At 44.2% G+C, this 19,498-nt stretch overlaps 1 protein-coding gene across 2 annotated transcripts in view; it reads left to right on the top strand.

Moving 5' to 3' along the window:
• The first annotated feature begins 13,419 nt into the window (after nt 1-13,419).
• Nucleotides 13,420-19,498, top strand: part of WDR11 (WD repeat domain 11) — a 41,974-nt gene continuing 35,895 nt past the window's right edge. For both annotated transcript variants that reach the window (XM_084766982.1, XM_084766981.1), the window contains exons 1-4: nt 13,420-13,605; nt 14,523-14,634; nt 16,087-16,240; nt 17,437-17,610. In XM_084766982.1, the coding sequence (XP_084623108.1) occupies nt 13,520-13,605; nt 14,523-14,634; nt 16,087-16,240; nt 17,437-17,610 (526 nt within the window). In that variant the 5' untranslated portion in view covers nt 13,420-13,519. The remainder of the gene's footprint in view (nt 13,606-14,522; nt 14,635-16,086; nt 16,241-17,436; nt 17,611-19,498) is intronic.

Raw genomic sequence — 19,498 nt, 5'->3', positions numbered from 1 at the left:
CATGAAGATGGTTCTGTGGCTAAAACATTTGCCTTGTAAGTCTGAGGATCTGAGCTCATTCACTGGAACACATGGTGGAAGAAGAGAACCAATTCCTAAACATTGCCTTCTGACCTGCAGAAGCTTCGCACACATGTGTGCATGTCTATACACTGATACTGATAAGTAAAGTAGACCTTTAATCAATACAAAAAAAAGTATATGGGTAAGCAAATGTGGTGTTGCTATTCAGTGCAATGCAACTTGAACACACACACACATACACACACACACACAGCAAAAAAAACAGTATTCTTTTTCATTTATATATCTTTATTTTATGTGCGTTGGTGTTTTGCCTGCATGTATGTCTGTATGAAGATGTCAGATCTTGGAGTTAGAGACAATCATGAGCTGCCATGTAGGTGCTGAGAATTGAACCCAGGTCCTCTGGAAGAGCAGTCAGTGCTCTTAACCATTGAGCCATCTCTCTAGCTAAATAAAGTATTGGCATATGCTATATGGATAAAATGCCACAAACGTGCAAAATGAAAGAAGCCAACCTCAGAAGTCACACATTGTGTGATTCCATGTCTGGTATAGGAGAGGTCAAAAGTAGATTAGTAAAAAAGAGCATGTGGATGCTAATGAGTCCTGGGTTGTTTTAAGGCATTCGACCTTCCAAATTAGATGGTGTGGATTATTGAACAGGCTTGAAAAAATATACAAAAAAAACCCCAAAACAAACAAATAAACAAACAAACCGCCTCAAGTGCATTTATATTTTAAGTGTGGCAAGTGCAGGGTAATGTTTGGAAATGAGTGAATGAAGGACTCAGTGACGTATGCCATCAGGCCACACCTCCCTCTGTATAGCTCTCCTGTCCTCAGAGGTGACCGCCTTCAGGCTGCCTTTTCTACCAGGCTTATATTCACCCAGCCTTGAGGTAAGCCCCCAAAGAAAGCCTTTTAACTCTTTATACAAATGCTCAGCTTGGCTGTCTGTGCCCACGCCAACTAGCCATTGTAGCCGGGGTCTGTGCATGCCACCGTGACTTTTCTTGTTGCTGTGACAGAACACATGACAAGCAACCGGAGGGCGGGAAGGTTTAGCTTGCTCCGCACTTTGAGGGTGCAGTCATTGTGGCAGGAAAATTCTGGTAACAGGAGTGAGAAGCAGCTGATCACATGATGCCCACAGTCAGGAAACAGGAAGCACTGAATGCCAACATTCAATTCACAGTTCTGTGAACCAACCCTCTGACCAGTGCCACCCATCCTGGAGGAGGGGGTCTCACCATAGTTTACATCACAGATGTGTCTCCAAATGAGTCTAGATCCCGTCGCACTGACAGTCTGCATAAACAATCACAGTGTGGTCTTCTCATTAGCCTAGGCCTGCATCACACATGGAGCTCTCTCTGTAAGAGGGAAGAAGGAAGTTTGGAGCCTCAAGAAAATAGGGACAATTGGATACTGGGGGTAAGTAGGTCACCTGAGATACATGGGACCTTCTTACCAAAAGCAGGCAAAGAAATCCATGGGTCAGTAGGCAGCTGAGGCTGCACAGCCTGCTGTGTGACCATGAGTGAGCATCTGTGCATTAGGTTCCTCATCTGTAAAGGGAGAACAGTAGGACCTGACATCTCAGGTTGTTAACACTGAAAAGAGTTCTTATATAAATCACTGGAGGCAGCAAGGGCTGTGTGGTGTTAAATGCCAGTACTGACATTGCCTCTTCCCCAATTTCTATAATTAGCCTCAGTTATGACTTCAGTTGTTTACTGCCTCATCAAAACGAATCTCCCTCTAGTTCTAAGTTAGTAATTTTTGATGGCCCGTTTTCGAGCCAGCTCTTGCTTTTTCTGCATAAAGAGACTTGGAATCTTTCTGCAAATTCTTCTTACCCAAGACTTTGAAGCGATAATAATAAAGTAGCAATAAATTTTCTAACATTGCCAGGGTAAAGCTATTATCCCAGCCAGACTGGCAATGTCCTAAGGAAAAATTCCAGCCATTTACGGTTCTGAACAGAGTCCGGAACTATACTGAGGAGGATGCTTTATAAAAGAGCCTGCAATGGATGCGAAGTCTGGACGTCGGCCTTCCCTCTCCATGACACAGAGGCTGTCTTTGAGTCCTAGAATCCCAGAGCCTGTTTTCTTGTTTACATCCTGGGAGCTCCAGGTCACTGTGGGTCACGTGACCATACTGTCTGTATCTGCAGAGAGAGGGCTGGAAATGCCTCCCTCCACGTAGATGGATGCTGAGAAAGTGTAAGATGGGCTCTGACACTCAGAGCACAAATCCATCTTCACAACCCAGGCCTCAATGGCACTGTGCAGCTTTAGCTTTATGTCAACCTGTCCCAAGCTAGAGTCATCTGGAAAGAGGACATGTTGAAAAAGCAATTGCCTTCACAAAACTGCCCATAGGCAAGTCTGTAGGGGGAACTTTCTTAATTCATGATTGACGTGGAAGGACCTAGCCCACTGTGGGTGGTGCCCTCCCCCACCCTGTGGGCAGGCGTTCCTGGGATCTATAAGAAAGCAGGCTGAACAACCATGAGAAACAAGCCAGAAAGCAGCATCCATTTATGACCTCAGCTTTGGTTCCTGTCTCTAGGTTCCTGCCCAGCTTGACTGAGTTCCTGCCTTGGCTTCCTTTAGTGACAAACTATGAAATGGGCCTAGAAGCCAAATAAACCCTTTCCTCACCACATTGCTTTTGGTCACAGTCTTTATCACAGCAGGAGAGAGCCAATACACACAAATACTCTGAGTGATTTTTTTTTTAATGAGTAGTTTAGGACTTAGGATTATAAGATATGGCTGCTTTGGAGGATGGGAAAGGGAAGCAGGCTTATTTTATCAGGGCTGTCAGCTTTGCTATACGGTGACATGAGAGAAATTAACTCTGTGGCCTTCTTTTTCTCTCTGGTTTGGATTGGGTTGGACTGATGGAGGCAAAGTGGACATAAAAGAAAGCAGACAGCCATCTCCAGAAGCTGAATCGCTCTTTAATCAGAACAACTGAAGGGGCCCCAGTCTCTCCTTGGAGTGAGAACTGTGCAGCAGGGTTGGTAAGCGGATCACCTGATCAGAAGACTCCATAGGCATTGTCAGCCAAGTCAACTTTCCTGCCCAGAGCTTCTCTGTCCACCTGAGGCATTGGGTGATCAACTCTACTCTGCACCATGAGAAGTCAGTGGGATGACAGGTGTAAAGCTTGGAGCTTTAATGACTGGCTCACAAAAGTTGTGCCCAAGTCAACTTTCCTTCTCCAACAGTGTGTAGTGGAGTGTACAAACACAGAACATACAGTACACACACACACACACACACACACACACACACGCACGCACACGCACACGCACACGCACATGCACACACACACACAAATAATACACACACATATATGTGAACAATGCTAAGAGACTAGGGGACAGCTTGATCTCTTCTCATTTGTTTTGTGGCTTTTTAATTTGGTTTGATTCCCAGTTACCTGGATCCCCATGGCAACCTCTAGCTTTAATCACCTAGGAGACAAAACTCTGGGTGTATCTGTGAAGACGTTTCTAGAAAAGTTTAAATGAGCTGAGAATCCTCTCCCCCTGCCTCCCAAATGTCAGGATGAAGATTCTATGGGCTGGCATCCCAAGAGGTATAAAAAGGAGAAAGTGAACTAAACACCAGGCACCTTCCCTCCCTCCCTCCCTCCCTCCCTCCCTCCCCCCCCTCTCCTTCTGGATTGTGGATGCACTGTGGCCAGCTGCCTTGAGCACTTATCAGCATCTCTTCCCCCACGACAATAGACTAGATCACCTCAAACTATGAACCAAAGCAAACCCCTCCTTAAGGTGCTTCTGCCTGGCATTTTGACACCTGCCTCTGTCTAATCCGGATCCACTTTCTTAATATTTCTGACAAAACAGTTGGAATTCTCAACCCTGGCTCGGTAAGTGCTTCAGGAAAAGCCCAAGTCCAACAGATATCAAGGAAGGTCTCCCCAGGAGACCTCTTTCTTCAGACAAGTTCTGAGAGACTGATAGAAGAATTGCGCAGACAGATAAGGAGAGGAAGCTCAGTGATGGCCAATAGAAGTTCAAATCTGCTTTCCTCGGAGGCTCCTGTCAGTCTGCTGAAGGCCATTTCTTGCTAGAATCTGGGAGAAAAATAGTAGTCTGCTGAGAAATCCCAAGATAAGGTCAAAGGAGGATCAGGGGACAGGAGTGTAGGCACCTCCATGGCTGGACTCCCAATCTGAGTCATGAGATTTCTTATCAAAAGATACCAAACCGAGATAAAGGTTCTCAATGATGGAGGCTGAAAAGAAGATAAAATTCCTTTCAGATGATGTTAGTGGTCCTCCTTTCTGAGCCATTCCAGATCTTGTCTGTGAAGCAGAGGCTACATGCGCTGCATGACATACATGTGCTTAAAGATGACCTTGGCAATGTCATACTTGTTTATCTGATTTGATCACACAGCAAACAAACCTAAGTCCTACTGGTAATAGCTTAGCCAAACTATTCCCATCATGGTGGGCAGAGGTTCTCCCTCACAGAGATAGGCTCTATTTTCCAGGTTTGGTTTTGCTTTTTCCTGCTCAACCTGGATTGGTTTTGCCAGTGTCGTCGTGCTCCGTGACTTGCTGGATGCATTGTAGCTCACACAGCATTATCTCTGTTCTAGAAACTTCCACCCTGGCGGTAGTAAAAAGAATGCCCATGCCAGCGCTGATCTTTGTAACCCACCATCCTACCCACCACTCTGAATTTAATAGATGAGAAAACCTGGGGCTGGGTCCACTGTTGGGTAGAATCATATGGAAAGGATGATGGTCAACCACTTTTTTTTTTTTTTTTTTTTTTTTTTTTTTTTTAGTGCAAAGAAATAGCACTTTCACATGGCTCAACCCAACAGCTGGTGGATTTGATGAGCCTCTCCTAGGCCAGGCTATTATTACATCTTGTGGCACGAGAGAAGTGAAACTGTTAGGAGGAATTAATTAGTTGGAAGTATAAAGAGAAAGCACCATTTATGGACATCCCAGGGAACAGACCATAATACGGCTTTCACATTTTCTTTTTACTGCCCAGAATCCAAGCATGTTTTCTGTGTTGTAGAAATGCCACACGCATACCCAAGCCCCAGCCCTGCAGGTGCTCCTGCCTGGGACCTAGTGCCTTGAAGGAGTGAGATGGTCAGAATGTGTTTATGGTAGCTACTGTGAAATAGGGACCAGTGATGTGGGATGAGATCAACATTGAAAAACGAATGCTCTGGAGTGATGGGCCAGCATTGGCCAGTGTCCAGCTGAGGAGCAGTGGGGCCCTGACCTTTAGTTATATTTCATCTATCTTCAATTCCTGTTCAAGCCCTGAGTCTTCCCATTGTTGACTGATTTCATTGGCGAAAGGGGTGTCACTTTGTGTAAGCACAGGCTTACTATGCCAGCCGTTATAGTTGTCTGCTCTTTGGGTATGTCCTCATCAAAACCTGTCGGGCATGTGAACCATAGATGGGTGTGAGGGTTACACCCAGTAGATGCCCCGTGAACATGGGTGACAAGGGTGAGGATGAATGGGGTTAAGGAGAAGGGCGGTGCTCCAGAGACAAATCTGAGCAGATCCTAGGAGTCCCCGCCGGTTTCAGAGATAAGAGAAATGCCATCTTCTCCTGAGACTCTGGTATAGAAGAGCGGGTACTGCTCAGGGACAGGCAGTCGCCTCACAGCGTAAAAACTGAGGCTGCCTAATTATCGCCACCCCAAACCACCAAAATGTATGCTAAGTAAGACACTTCCTACCAGGCGCTGTGGGTTAATGAGCCCAGATCAAAGCCTGCCATCCTGATATCGCTGATGGGACCAGGCTGCCGTGTAACGACCGCTCAGAGAGCTGGGTACAGAAGAGCAAGGACAGCTTCCTCAGTCATGGGCAGCTTAAGTGTCTTCACCAGGGGACATTCTTTTGGCCTATTCTGGGGCTCTCGGCAGTGACTCCCAGCCTCTACTTCTGAGCCGCCAAAGAGCAGTCAGCTAGTGTGGGAAGGATAACAAACTAGGAACAGCGGGACATGAAAGGAGACCACTTAGTCTTTCCAGCACAACACGTTACAGGAGAAACTAAAACATTTCTTATGAAGATAAGCTTTTGTGTTTGTGGTTCACACTAGTATTTTTGTGTGTGTGATTCCTATTTGTGGCTTTTGCCTAAATGCACACATAAAATATATATCTATACTACATAAATATGTTATGTATGTAACATACAATCACAATAAAAAATCCCACTTATCACACTGCTTCTCAGTAAATAGTATTCTTACTCACACTATCTAGTTTTGTAGGTGTTCTTTTCTACCATGATGCAAGAATCTTAGTAGCATCCCCCCTTAAAAAACAAAACAAAACAAAAAACAAGAAAGATTCAAGTCTGATTCTCATGCAGAATTAATTTTCATAACTGCTAAATTCTTCTATGAATGTGGGAAATTAATTACCATTTTCACTCTCTAATTCCTGTTGAAACCCTTTGCATTAATGAAACAAACATGAGAAACTTGGCACATGGCGTATTCAGGCATCACTCCATTCATTCATTTGGCTGGGAACTCCTGGAAAATTCACTTTACCTCAAAAGAGCATCTTTAAATCATCAGAGCCAAATTCTCAGTAATTGGTGTACTGGGCAGTCACCTGCCCCCGTGTTAGGAGACAGACACATGAGTCTGGTGGGGAGTTAGGGAGTCACCCAGATGTCAAGCTTAAGTGTAGCAGCAAGGGACTAGGGAAGACAGAGTGTGGCTGGAGTATCGGGTCCCCTAAAGGCTCCAAGATATTGTGGGTAGATTCTGTGAGAGAATCACACTGTGGGGAGCCCCCAGTCGAGAACAGGTGGGAGAGACAGGTAGAGAGAGGAAGGAAATGCCTCCAGGGCCTGGTACCTGGCTCTGCTCCTGGTTGGGAACCCCCCAGACCCCCCAGAAGGCCCCTTGCCTTTATTTTCTGTAATTGGCACCTTCCCCGTTGTCAGGAGTATTATCACACAGAACCCTGTGGAGTGGAGTGGGAGTCTGACCTCTCATCAGTGACAGCCATGCATCTTCCCAGTAATAACATTGTATCTCTGTGATAGAAAGATAGAGCATGAACATAATAAACGACGGTTAGGAATGGCTACATCAAATTACTAAAGTAAAAGAGTAAAAAGTCATAAATATTTCCTTGATTTCATAAAAGCACTGTGTGTATATTTCTAAAGATATACAGACACCTAAAAGAATAACTTTGTGTGTCTATTCATTTCTGAGATCTTTTGCACTTAGAACATTTACTTATTTTAAATTTAGAACAAAATTAACTGTAAAACAAAGAGCTAGTTGAGGGCTGGAGAGGGATTGGTCAGTGACTGAGAGCACTGGCCGTTCTGACAGAGGGCAGGAGTTCCTTTCCCACCGCTCACGTGGCAGCCCACAACTGTGAGGTCTAGGTCCCAGGGAATTGATGCCCTCTCCTGGCCCCTGATGCCACTGAGTACACACATATACATAACAAGAAAATAAATCCTTAAAAATTATCAAATCATTCCAATTATGACTTATGATAAATGTGATTGTGACTGAATGTTGAAAGAAAAAGATTAACAAGATGTATATTATAAAAATATATCTTTAGCTATACAGTAACTGGGAAAATATAAATAACTTGGCAAATGAAAATTATGGACATATTTTTCCATTTTAAAACAACCCTTAGAGCTTAGCATGGTAGCTATAATCCTATCACTGGAGAGACAGAGGCAGGGGGATAGTGAATTCCAGAGCAGTCTGGGCTACAGAGGAGTGCTTACTCCAAAAAGCCAACCAAAAAATCTCAGAGATGTTTATTATCTCAAATAGAGGATTTGCCTCATATGTAGACAGTTCCCTGGGTTCAATCCCATACACACACACATGCACACACACACACACACACACTTCACACACTCACACATACTCCTGAGCTATATTGTTCCTTATATTTCAAAAGGTTGTCTGTATAGATCAGGGCGGTCTGAGTCCCAGCTCCAGTCCAACACTGGCCAGGAAAGGTCTTCTTCCAATCTGTTCACAACAGACTGATTAAAGATAGATTTCATTTGACAAGTCCTACTGTGATGTGTACAGATGTGAAAAAGAGGTTAATACTGAAGGTAGCCAAAAGAAAATGAGGCTTATCTGTAGCACAGAGTGCTACAAGTTGAAGTCAGATTGAAGTTGGCAGTTTAGTCCTCCATGTGTCACTGGCTTGGTGGCCCATGTTCCCTTAGTTGTACAAAGTCCCTTCCTGCCTATCCACACATCACCCGGACACCAGTCCCACCGCACGGCTAACCTCACACGCAGCAGCCCGCTATTCTGGACAGAGCTCTGGCTTTAGAGTGAGAAGACCTGGTTGGTTTGTCTCAGTTTGGGCTGGATATGTGGCTTGGGCAAAACACTGGACCTTCTTAAGGCCGAGTCCTTCATCCAGACAACGACACTGGTGATTTGTAGCACTTACAAGACACATGCTTTTGCCTAAATAATTAGGGACCCTCCAGCTTAAATGTTAACAGATGAAGGGGACCCACCTAATGAGTAACAATAAGTGACTGGGTGCATTTTGATCTTAAAACTGGGGGAGTCAAGAACCAGAAGAAAGTTCTGAGTAAAAACAAAGGCAAAGAAGTGCAGATGAGTGGGGCCCTAGGAGCAGACAGAGTCCACTCCATGCTGAATTTTACACTAGCGATCATTGAGATCTCTCTCCTCTCAGAATTATCCTTGAAGCCGGCGTCAGAACGCCCTCAGCAGCCTACTGGAGTCTGCGGGATGGGACTGCCAGGCTAACTATCCCTGCCCAGGGCTCTAGCAGGGGCACAGGTGGGGCCGCTCTGGCAGTTTAAGTTCCAGCTGGTATGCTCTTGCTTAAATTAGATCTGCCACAATAACAGAAGAAGAAAGGGGAGTTGTATTAGTGTGTTTTCTATGCCTGTGATAAAACACTTCGATCAAGGCAACTTAGAGAAGAAAGAGTTTCTCTGGGCTCCCAGTTCCAGAGGTATAAGTGTGCATCGGGGCAGGGAATTGTAATAGCAGGCCTGATGGTAGAGGACGTGTGAGAGCTCACATCTCAAACCACAAGCGGAAAGCTGAGGGAACAAACTTGAAATGGTGTGAGTCTTTACATCCTCAAAACCTGTCCCCAGTGACACACTTCCTCCAGCAAGGCTAGACCCCCTAAATCTACCCATCAACATTACCAACAGATAGCCAAATATTCTAATGCTCAAAATGGTGGGGAGGGGGACATCTCATGCAAAGCACCACAGGAGTTTAATGAGGTTAAAGATACTTCTCAAAATCACAGTGAACACTCGTGTTAGTAACACTAACGTCCCAAGAGTCTCTTGAAGATATGTGAAGACACGTGGCATTTTACAGGTGCAGGCATCGAACAGGACTAGCCACAGGGTGCCAGGAGTTGCTTGTTTTATGTAATTTCAGTGAATAGAAATAAAATACAGATGAAATCTACATATATAGTAAAGCATAACAAAAGAAAAATCCACAAATTTTGCCTTGGTTTCATTTTATTACTTTCTACGGTTTACTTTATGTGTCTCTGTGAGGGTATGTCCAGGTATGAGAACAGAATCCAGAAGAGGGTGTCACATCCCTGGGGGCTGGTGTTACAGGTGGTTGTGAGCCGACCGACATTGGTGCTGGGGCCACACTCAAGTCCTCTTGACTACAGCCTTTGAAGTTGCTGGGAATATTTGCTTAGTCAAGTGGTTCAAGGTCCACATGGCTACCTATAGAATGAGAGTATTTTTATAGAAATCTTATGTAAATAAAAAGGAACTTTGATTTATAATAAACAAAGAATACTTATAGACCAAGAGTGAAAAGATAAAGTGAGCTAAAACATCCCACTGGGGTATTTTTAGAAGTATATACAAATGGCTAATCAGTTGTCAAAAGACACTCGACATCTTTACTCACTGAGAAGATGCAAACCAGAACTTCAGCCTGAATGCCATCTTCACCTCACTAGTGTGTTAGTCAGATTTCCAAATCTGTAACAAGCGCCTGAGGCTCTCAGCCTCTAAAGGAAGTGTCTTGGAGCTTCTAGTCCATGCCTGGCTTGCTCCATTGCCTTTGAGCCTACTGTGAGGTGGTGCATCATGGGAGCAGTGAGGGGCAACATGTCGGAATCTTTCACCTCATAGCTGGGACAAGAAAAATAAAGAGGAAGAGACCAGGGTCTAGCAATTCCCTTCAAGGGCACCAGCACTCCTCCTAATGACCAAAAAACCTCCCAATGGGCCCTTCCTCCAAAAGCGGGGGAAACCAAGCCTTTAACACATGGTCCTTTGGGAGTTACTTATGCAAATCATAGTAGCCAGGATAGCTATCATTAAAAAATAGAAAACAAACATTAGTGAGTAGACAGATAAAGATAATCCTTACATTGCTCACACATGCCTTGACTCTGTAAAAACAATAGCACAGTTCACCAAACATGAAATATGGAGTTTTCATATGAGCCAGACGTTTAATTTCAATACATACTTAAGGGATAGGAAAACATAAACTCACACAAAAGCATGCAGAGAACCTTGTATAGCAATGTTTTAGCATTCAGAACTAGGTGGTGGTAGAAAACAAATGCTTGTTCATTGGAATGGCTAAATGAAAGGTGATATAGCCACAGAACAAAATAGTCTCCAGCAGTAAAAATGAATAACATGCAGATATACGAAACATGGACAAAACTGAAAATGTTATATAAGCAGAAGCAGCTAGGGACAGAATACCACAAGTGGCCTGGTAGCATTTACACTAAATGACCAGAATCATCAAATCTATAGATGTGTGTTTTCTGAGGGTTGAGATGAGGTTGGGAGTATTGGGCCGGGGGGGGAGAAAATAAATAGTCAACGAATGCTAATATGTATGGGGTTTATTTTGGAAGTGATGAAACATTCTAAAATTGGTTATTATTACAAAACTTGGAATATACCAAAGCCCGCCGTGCCAAACATTTGAAATGCATGAATTTTGGGACTCCTGGTTTTTTTTTTCCCCTCAGTTAAGCTGCAGCTGTTCTAAGTCTCCTGATTCCCAGGCAAGCTGTATTCAGTCCATCCAGGCCGAGGAGTGGATGGTCACTCAGAAGGTGATGCTGTGCAGTCCACAGGTGATGCATGAGTTTCAATAATCACCTAGTGATTCCTGTTCTAACGCTGGCTCCAGCTCCTCGCAACTGTATCACTAGAGGCACTCTATGAGCCTTGATTTTGACATATACAAGAGTCCTATAATAATAGTCTTGCAATGTGAGCCTAGCAAATGAGAAATAAAGGGTTTATTATCATAAACAGCTACTAGTGCTCAGTAGTAAACGATTAGCTTGTCATCTTCATCTTCTATATTTTCATCTGTGTTTAAATTTAAATTTATTTTTATTTCATTTAGTGTGTGTGTGTACACGTGTGTGTATGCACGCGTGTGCATGCACACTGGTGTGATGGTGCTTGTGTGGAGGGCAGAGAACAATGTTCAGAAATCAATTGTCTCATCCAGCCATGTGGGTCTTGGGGATCGAACTTGGGTTGCCAGGTTTAGTGGCAAGCACTTGCATCCAGGGCAGCCATCCTACTGGTCCCACGTTCAAACCTTTCAAAATCTTATTGTCTGTGACTTTTGAAGTCTGATCTAAGAAATAATTTATTTAGCTATATATTATCCTTTTCCTCACCACTTCCTCCTGCTTCCTGTGCACCCACAGTAGATATTAGAAATCTAAGCAAATGCAGAACAAAAGAGAAAACATGTTCTATTCTAGAAATACAAATGATTTAGCAGTGGCAGGATGCCCCGACTGCACATCATCAGGCTTGAGGGATCATGATATCAAGTCATTAACCAGGATCATAGTTCTGTCCTGTAAAGAAATCAACTGTCCAATGTCTTCCACAAAGGTCCAAGAAAAAATGATGCAAAGAGGCCTTAAAAGCCTATAAGCATATGTAGTTGCATGATGGGACAGCTGCTAGTGCTGTCTCAGCTGCAGCTAGCCCTTGCTGTGAATATTCAACATCCATCTCCTTAAGGTGATGCAGAAACTGAAGTCAATTAGTATCTTCCTTCAAGAGCCTTTTTCTTAACATGAGCACGGGAAATATAATGATTTGGTACCCATGTCTTTTGTGAGCTTCTGCACTATTCTTGATTGTCACCTTGTGCCTGTTTGACCTAACACCTAATGGGCGCCCATCACTTACTGAGGTCACTTACTGAGGGTCCATTGGGTTTTAGACTCTGGAAAGGAAGGAAACAGGAAATGTGGGCCTTGGTTCCTTTCTGAGAAGAGTTCTTAGTCTAATGGAGTCTGTTTGTTTCTCTACAACATAGTCCCATAAACATGTATTGCTCGCATCTATGATGCAGATACATTTGAAGACAGCAACTGTGTGAGTTTGAACACTGAAATGGCGTCCAGTGTTCACACAGGATCAGCACAGAAAGTTACCTTTCAGCATCTAGTAGAGCAATTTTCTTTTATATTTCAATGGCCTGTTCTAGTTACAAGGGAAGCTGGAAGATAAACTCACTTATCGGACTGGCTTTCTGCTCAGACACACACTGTTGTTCTATTCCTATGGAGGGAAATGTATTTGGGGAGCCAATTAACAATCCACGTTTGAGAAGTTCAAAAAATTCGTGGTTTTTAATAAGAGATTGATACACATTAGGTCTGCAGTTAAAGGATTCTCTGGGGACCCTGAGGTATTAGTAGAAATAGCAAAAGAATCAAGAGGACAATTGCAAGAAGTCGGTTAAGAGCCAAAGGTTTCACTGGCTTTAACAATTAAGATATTTGACATTGTCTTTGAGAAAGTAGTTTCCCAAGAATGGTAAGATAGGCACAATGACACTACCAATATGTCCTGGCAGCATCTGACGCCTGTAGCAGATTTCCCTGATTTGCCCTAACCCACCGACCAGATGTGTTGTTGTTGTCGTTGTCGTCGTGTTGTTGTTCTGTCACCTTAAAAACTTACTCCTTTCGAAGTGAGAGTTATTCTCCATACACTTTATGGTAACAAAGACACTGCATCTTAATGTCTACAACAAACAGCGCCTGGCAATGGTAGTTGCCCTAAACTAACAAACCAAAGGCAGAAAGGCAAGCTGGAACTTTATTTTGTTTCCTCGATTTCAGCAACCTTTCTCCCAAAAGAAAGAAAGCAAATAAGGCTAGTAGCAGAACCGGTGAGTAGCTCCAATGGGAACAGAGCATGGGACTCATTTGAGTCTCGGAACTCTGCCGTGGGAGGAACCAAGAAGCCCAAGTTCCTGGAAAGGCGACGGACTCTTGGAGGGAGGAACCTGGGAATCCCACGGAACCTGTCAGCGGCGCAGACGCGGCCACCCGGACTTTGGAACGGAAGAGCTGCGCGTGTCGTTTCCTGCCTGCCGGTGGGGAGGGCCGCAGTGCCGCCGCGATGTTACCCTACAATGTGAACTTCAAGGTGTCGGCGCGCACCCTCACCGGGGCGCTCAACGCGCACAACAAGGCGGCCGTGGACTGGTGAGGGCAGTGCTTCCGGCCGCCGGCCTGGGCGGCAGTTCGCGAGGGCACGGGGAAGAACATTGGGCTTCCGGTCTCCCTCGCCTACACTGCGGCTGGCCTTCTTTCACAGTTCGCAGAGTTTCTTTTAGCTGAGACATTTTTTTTTTTGTCGTCATATTAGTCCCAAATGCCCCGAGTGGGCAGTTCCTCGGTGCAAACACAAGTTTCCTTCCTGTGTTCTTTTCTCCGCATCTCATTCCTTTACTGCCCCCATTTCCTCTTTTCCCAACCTGGACCAGGGACGGCTTCCACTCTGTCTCCTTATCACTTTCTGGTCCTGACTTTTTCATACTTCCTCATACACCTCTTTTCAACAGTGCCCCGGACTCTGTCCTGGCAGTCACCTGTTTCCAACCTCTGTCTTTCCTGGCATCGGTGACGCGCATCCCTCTCCACAGCCCACTTTCTTTGCACAGTAAAATAAGACCCGAGTTCTGGGAACTAATAATACGAATTGAAATTCTATAGCTGTTGTGGCGCTGGGAATGTTGCTACGGAGGCTGGAAACCTCTTGTGTTTATTTACTTATTTAATCTGGTCGTGAAAGACTTAAGACTAGCCACTCTCCTTGGCACATTGTGGATTCTGTTTGCTTATTTATTTTTTTTATTATTTTTAAAGTTGACACTGAATAAGACAAGGCCTGTGCATGCAAAAATAGCCCAGATTGGCATGCACATCAAAGCTCTTATTAGAACCGTCCATCTGAGTGAAAATGAGTTTCAAATATTTATAAACTTAGGGCTTTATATGAATGGAACACTATCACAAGTAATGCTACTAATAGTGGTAATATTAACCAGAGTCGTTTATGATAGGCAGGAGGAAAGTTGCTTTGTTTTTATATTTACGCTTTAACACTGTTGTTTTGCCAGGGGCTGGCAAGGTTTAATTGCTTATGGATGTCATTCGCTTGTGGTAGTGATCGATTCCAATACTGCCCAAACTCTGCAAGTTCTAGAAAAACATAAAGCTGATATCGTTAAGGTAAGTCAAGTAGCACATCAGTTCCAGAACAGTCTGCCTCAAGTTTAATACATCATCAGGTTCTCATTGAGTCATAGGTATACACGTCAAGCAGCCTTTAGACACAGTTATTTAGGGTTGCCTAGCGTTTACGCACACATGAAGTAATGTCAACCCAGTGCAAGTAAGTGAGTTCACGTTTGCAAACTGCATATAATAAAAATTCATTACATGTACCTGCGTGCAGACAGTGTGCATACATGAGTGTCATGCCTAGCTCTTATATAGGACTCCCTGTCTCCAAATTTTAACCAAGTAAAATAAGAGCTAGGTATGCGGCTCAGTGGTAGCGTGCATGGCAAGCCCTGGAGGGCACAAGGACGCCGCAAGAAGACCAACGGAGTCAGCTAACCTCAGGCCTACAGGGGCTCACAGAGACTGAAGCACCAACCAAAGACCATGCGCGCACTGAACCTAGGGCCCTGACACATAGGTAACTGATGGGCAGCTTGGTCTTCATGTGGGTCCCCTACCCAGTGGAGCAGGGGCTGTCTCTGACATGGACTTGGTTGCCTGCTTTTAGATCACTTGCCCCTAGTTGGCCTGCCTTGTCTGGCCTCTGAGGAAGAGGATGCACTTAGTCTTGATGTGACTGGATGTGCCAGGGTGGATAATGGGGGGAGGGGCTCCCCTTTTCTGAGGAGAAGGGGAGGGGGAAAGAGGGAAGAGGGTGGGAAGGTATAATTGGGAGGAGAGGAGGGAGGGGTTGGGGGTATAAAGTAAATAAATAAATAAATTTTAAAACATTTAGAGAGAGGGTGCTGCTACATTGCCCAGGCTGGCCTTGAGCCTGGAGTCCTTCTGCCTGAGCCTCCAAATTTCAGGATTTACTCATGCACCAACAGGCCAAGCTGTATTTTTATATTTTTAATGTCTTTGGCATGTTTGTATGTACTGTGTGTGCATGTGTATATCGAGGTTTATATTTGGACACATTTCGGGCTGCTTAAGTTAGGATTTCTGTTGCTGCAATAAAACATAACTAAAAGCAACTTGGGGTGCAGAGGGCTTATTTCATCTTATGGCTTGTGGCCCATCATGCAGGGAAGTCAGTACAGGGACAGAAGGCAGTAACCAAGAGGCAGGAGCTGATGCAGAGGCCATGGAGGAGCACTGCTTACTGGCTTGCTCAGCCAGCTTTCTTACTGCACCCAAGACCACCAGCCTACGAATAGCACCATCCATTGTGGCCTAGGCCCACCCCAGAAACCATCAATCAGGAAAATGTACCACAGGCCAGGCCAGTTTGATGGAAGCATTTTCTCAATCGAAGTTCCTTCTTCTAAAACGACCCTAGCTTGTGTCAAGTAGACATAAGATATTTTTGTCATCTGAATGACTAATGTTTTCTGAGAATGATGTCTAGTGTCATCTACTGTATGTGTCAGTGATCAGGTCTCTCCTCAACACCAGGTCAAGTGGGCCAGGGAGAACTATCACCATAACATTGGCTCACCATACTGCCTGCGCTTGGCATCTGCTGACGTCAGCGGCAAGATCATTGTGTGGGATGTAGCAACAGGAGTCGCTCAGTGTGAGATCCAAGAGCATGCCAAGCCCATCCAAGGTGAGGAGCCCGGTTCCGGGGGCTTGTTGATGCGCTCGCTCTTAGAATGTTCCCGTCTTTGTTTCTCTTTCCATGAGTTTGATTTTGTTATTGCCACGTTAACTCTTGACGGTGTTTAGTCTATCTATGGGTAGGAGTTTAACATTCTTTTCCCTCCCGGTGTACCTTTGGATATTATTTTTTTAAATTTTAACGGATTCATACTATAGTAAAACTCACTAATTTCATTATCAGCCTCAGCTGTGTTGTGAGACTCTTGAGCTACCAAAGTATATACTGTCAAGTACATTTCTCTGAATGACTGCAGTAAAATAGCGACCAGTACTTATGATAAAGTAATAGAGATTAGCAAACTTTTAGTTTCATGTTCCTAACACTTGCTTGGTTTTTTTTTTCTTGTAATGTATTCATCTAAGTTATTACAGTGTTCTTTAGTTAAGTCTTTGAGAAAGCCTCCTGCTTGGCTGAAAAAAAGATACATATACACACGCATGTGAGGGGAGTGTGAGTAGGTGGATATGTTCGTACAGGTCCATGCCTGCAGTGTAGGTGACAGAGGGCACTCTGACGTCAGTGCTCAGGTGCCTTCCACCTTTGTTTGAGTCCAGAACTTTATCACAGTAAGCTTCCAGAGAGTATCCTGTCTGCCCCTGTCTAGTCACAGCAGTGCTGCAGTTGCAGGCATCAGGAACTGTGCCCAGCTGTGTACATGGGCTCTGGGGATCTGAACTCAGGTCCCATGCATGCAAGGCAAGCACTGACTACTGAGCCATCTCTAGAGCCCTGAATGATTTTTCAAATGATAAGTTTTTAAAATATTTATTGAGTACTTACCAAGTAGTAAGCAACATTGTTGTTCTAAAATAGGTTTTATTTTGAAAAATCATGAAAGCGTCAGTGTTATCAAGTAACTCCACAAAAGCGTTAGTGACGTGTGGCATCTTGACCATGTCTAGGAAAGTCTCAGATCCTGAGTTTATAGTCTCAGGTAATAATTAGTGCACATTTTCTTTAAAGGTAATATCTCAGGTTAATTTATGTGAACCAAACAATTTGTTTTTATATAAAATTATATTACATTTGGGGAGGCATTACATTTTAAGAGTTATACACTCTACAAAGTGTCAAGGACAAGGTGGCCAGGCACTTTGGAGTGGTGTCCTGTGGTTTTGCCCCTAACTTTCTGCTCTTTACAGATGTGCAGTGGCTGTGGAGTCAGGACGCCTCCCGGGACCTGCTGCTTGCTATTCACCCGCCAAATTACATCGTACTCTGGAATGCAGATACTGGCACCAAGCTGTGGAAGAAGAGCTATGCAGATAACATCCTTTCTTTTTCTTTTGACCCTTTTGACCCCTCGCATTTAACTTGTAAGTAATAGGTATTTGTAGAAAATGAGTTTAGGAGGCACTAAAAACAAAGTTAGTGTTATATGCACAAAATACAGGCTTTGCATGTCCTCAGTAACTTGCAAGCGAACACTGGGGAAGCCCAGCACATCGTCATAGAGCTGCAGTTCCCAGCGTACATACTGACTCACACCTCACACTGTTTGCAGGTACTTTGATGGCTAGAAATGTACGCCCGAGAGCCACACGCACACTGAGTTCATAGCTGAGTAGTGTGGGACTAGCTTGGTACACAGAGCTACTGCAGCAGTCTAGTTCGTACTTAAGTACACTCTGTTTACAGAACTTGAATCAGGAATTTCATTTCACCTGTAGCCAAAGTTCTTGCTTTAACAATATCATTCCAATGAATGCTATTTCATATAAAAGACAAATTAAGGTCAAGAGAATGTTTCTTGCAGAAGTGGTTTTTGCCAACATTTTCTGTTTTGAGGATCAAATAATCTAAAAATGAGACTTAGACATCTAAAAATGACTGTTTTAGACAGATATTTCTGTAGGTTTATTATTTAGAAATTATTTATTATATAGATGCTTTAGCTGGTATTGCTATTTTGGGAACCAAGATGGAGTTTCCCAACTTCATGGGGTCAGTGTTCTAGTCAGAGAGAGTCAGACTATACGCTGTGAATGGAGTGAGTTCATAAGTTCTGGTATCTTAAGAGATGTTCAGTGGGGGCTGGAGGAATGACTCCGCACATCAGAACATGTGCAGTTCTAGCAGAGGACTCCAGCGTGGTTCCTGGCACCCATGTCGGAAAGCTCACTGCCTCATGTAAATTTAGGTTCATGAGACTCAACAACTGCACTCATGTGGGGTGTGCATTTGCACCTACACACACATGTGCGCGTAGGTGTGTCCACACCTACACACATATTTGTGTGCACACACACACACACATTGAAAAATAAGTCTTTGAAAGGTGGTAAATGGCATAAGGAAGATAAAATCAGAGGAGAGGAATGGAGAGGCATGGGAACGAAGAGCTACTTTATAGCAAGTTACATTGTATCAACGGCCAGAACAAGCTTTATTTTAGTAAAGATTAGAGGCTTGAAGGAGGCAGAGGGATTGCCTGTGGTCTATAGTGATTTCCCTGGATTTGAGTGTTTTAAAATTCTGATTTTTCTATCAGCATTCATTGAGAGAGGCAGTGTGGGAGTGTTGAGAGGGAAAGAAAATTAAAAGATAAAATGAAAACCATGGCTATAAAAATAATATCTGTACATGCTGTTCAGGCCTGTCTGTGTGTGTACTTGTACACAAACACACTCACTCATTGGTTTGCTGACAAATTCAGTGCTGTGCAACACAGGCAGAGGCTGGTTCACTGTAGTCAGTGGGGGTGATGCCATGAAGGAAGCCCGGGAGACCATGGAGGATGACTTCTGGAACCTGAAAGGAGGCAAGGGTTAGGCTGAGTTCACTGTCTTGGCTCTGTGTCTCTGTGATGTGGCTGGTGGAGGCACATGTGTGTGCACATGTGTGGTGTGTAGTAGTGTTTTGAGAAAAGGTTTCCATTGACCTTAAACCCCATGGTCCCCGTGCCTTAGTCTCATCTGCTGAGGATTTCCTCTGCTTTTCACGTGTCTGCTGTGTACCATTTGTATTGAAACTTGCACTGAACGAGCCAGGCTTGCCATAACATTGTTGGATCCCTGTGTGTACAGCAGCTTCACTGATGTCAGGCTCTAACACAGGCAGTTCCTGCCATCTACCCAGTATTAGCCAGGGTGTGAGATAGAGGATTTTTCTAAGTCATGAGAATGCAGAAGTTGCAACACTAAATATGGCATGGAGGTGCTTCTGTTTCATGGACAGGAAACTTCTGATGGCATTCTGGTGTGT

The sequence above is a fragment of the Acomys minous genome (assembly GCF_964271855.1).
Source record: "Acomys minous genome assembly, chromosome: 2".
In the NCBI taxonomy this organism is placed as follows: Eukaryota; Metazoa; Chordata; class Mammalia; order Rodentia; family Muridae; genus Acomys; species Acomys minous.
The sequence above is the reverse complement of the archived record's forward strand: the minus strand, read 5'-3'. Positions and strand labels throughout refer to the sequence as shown.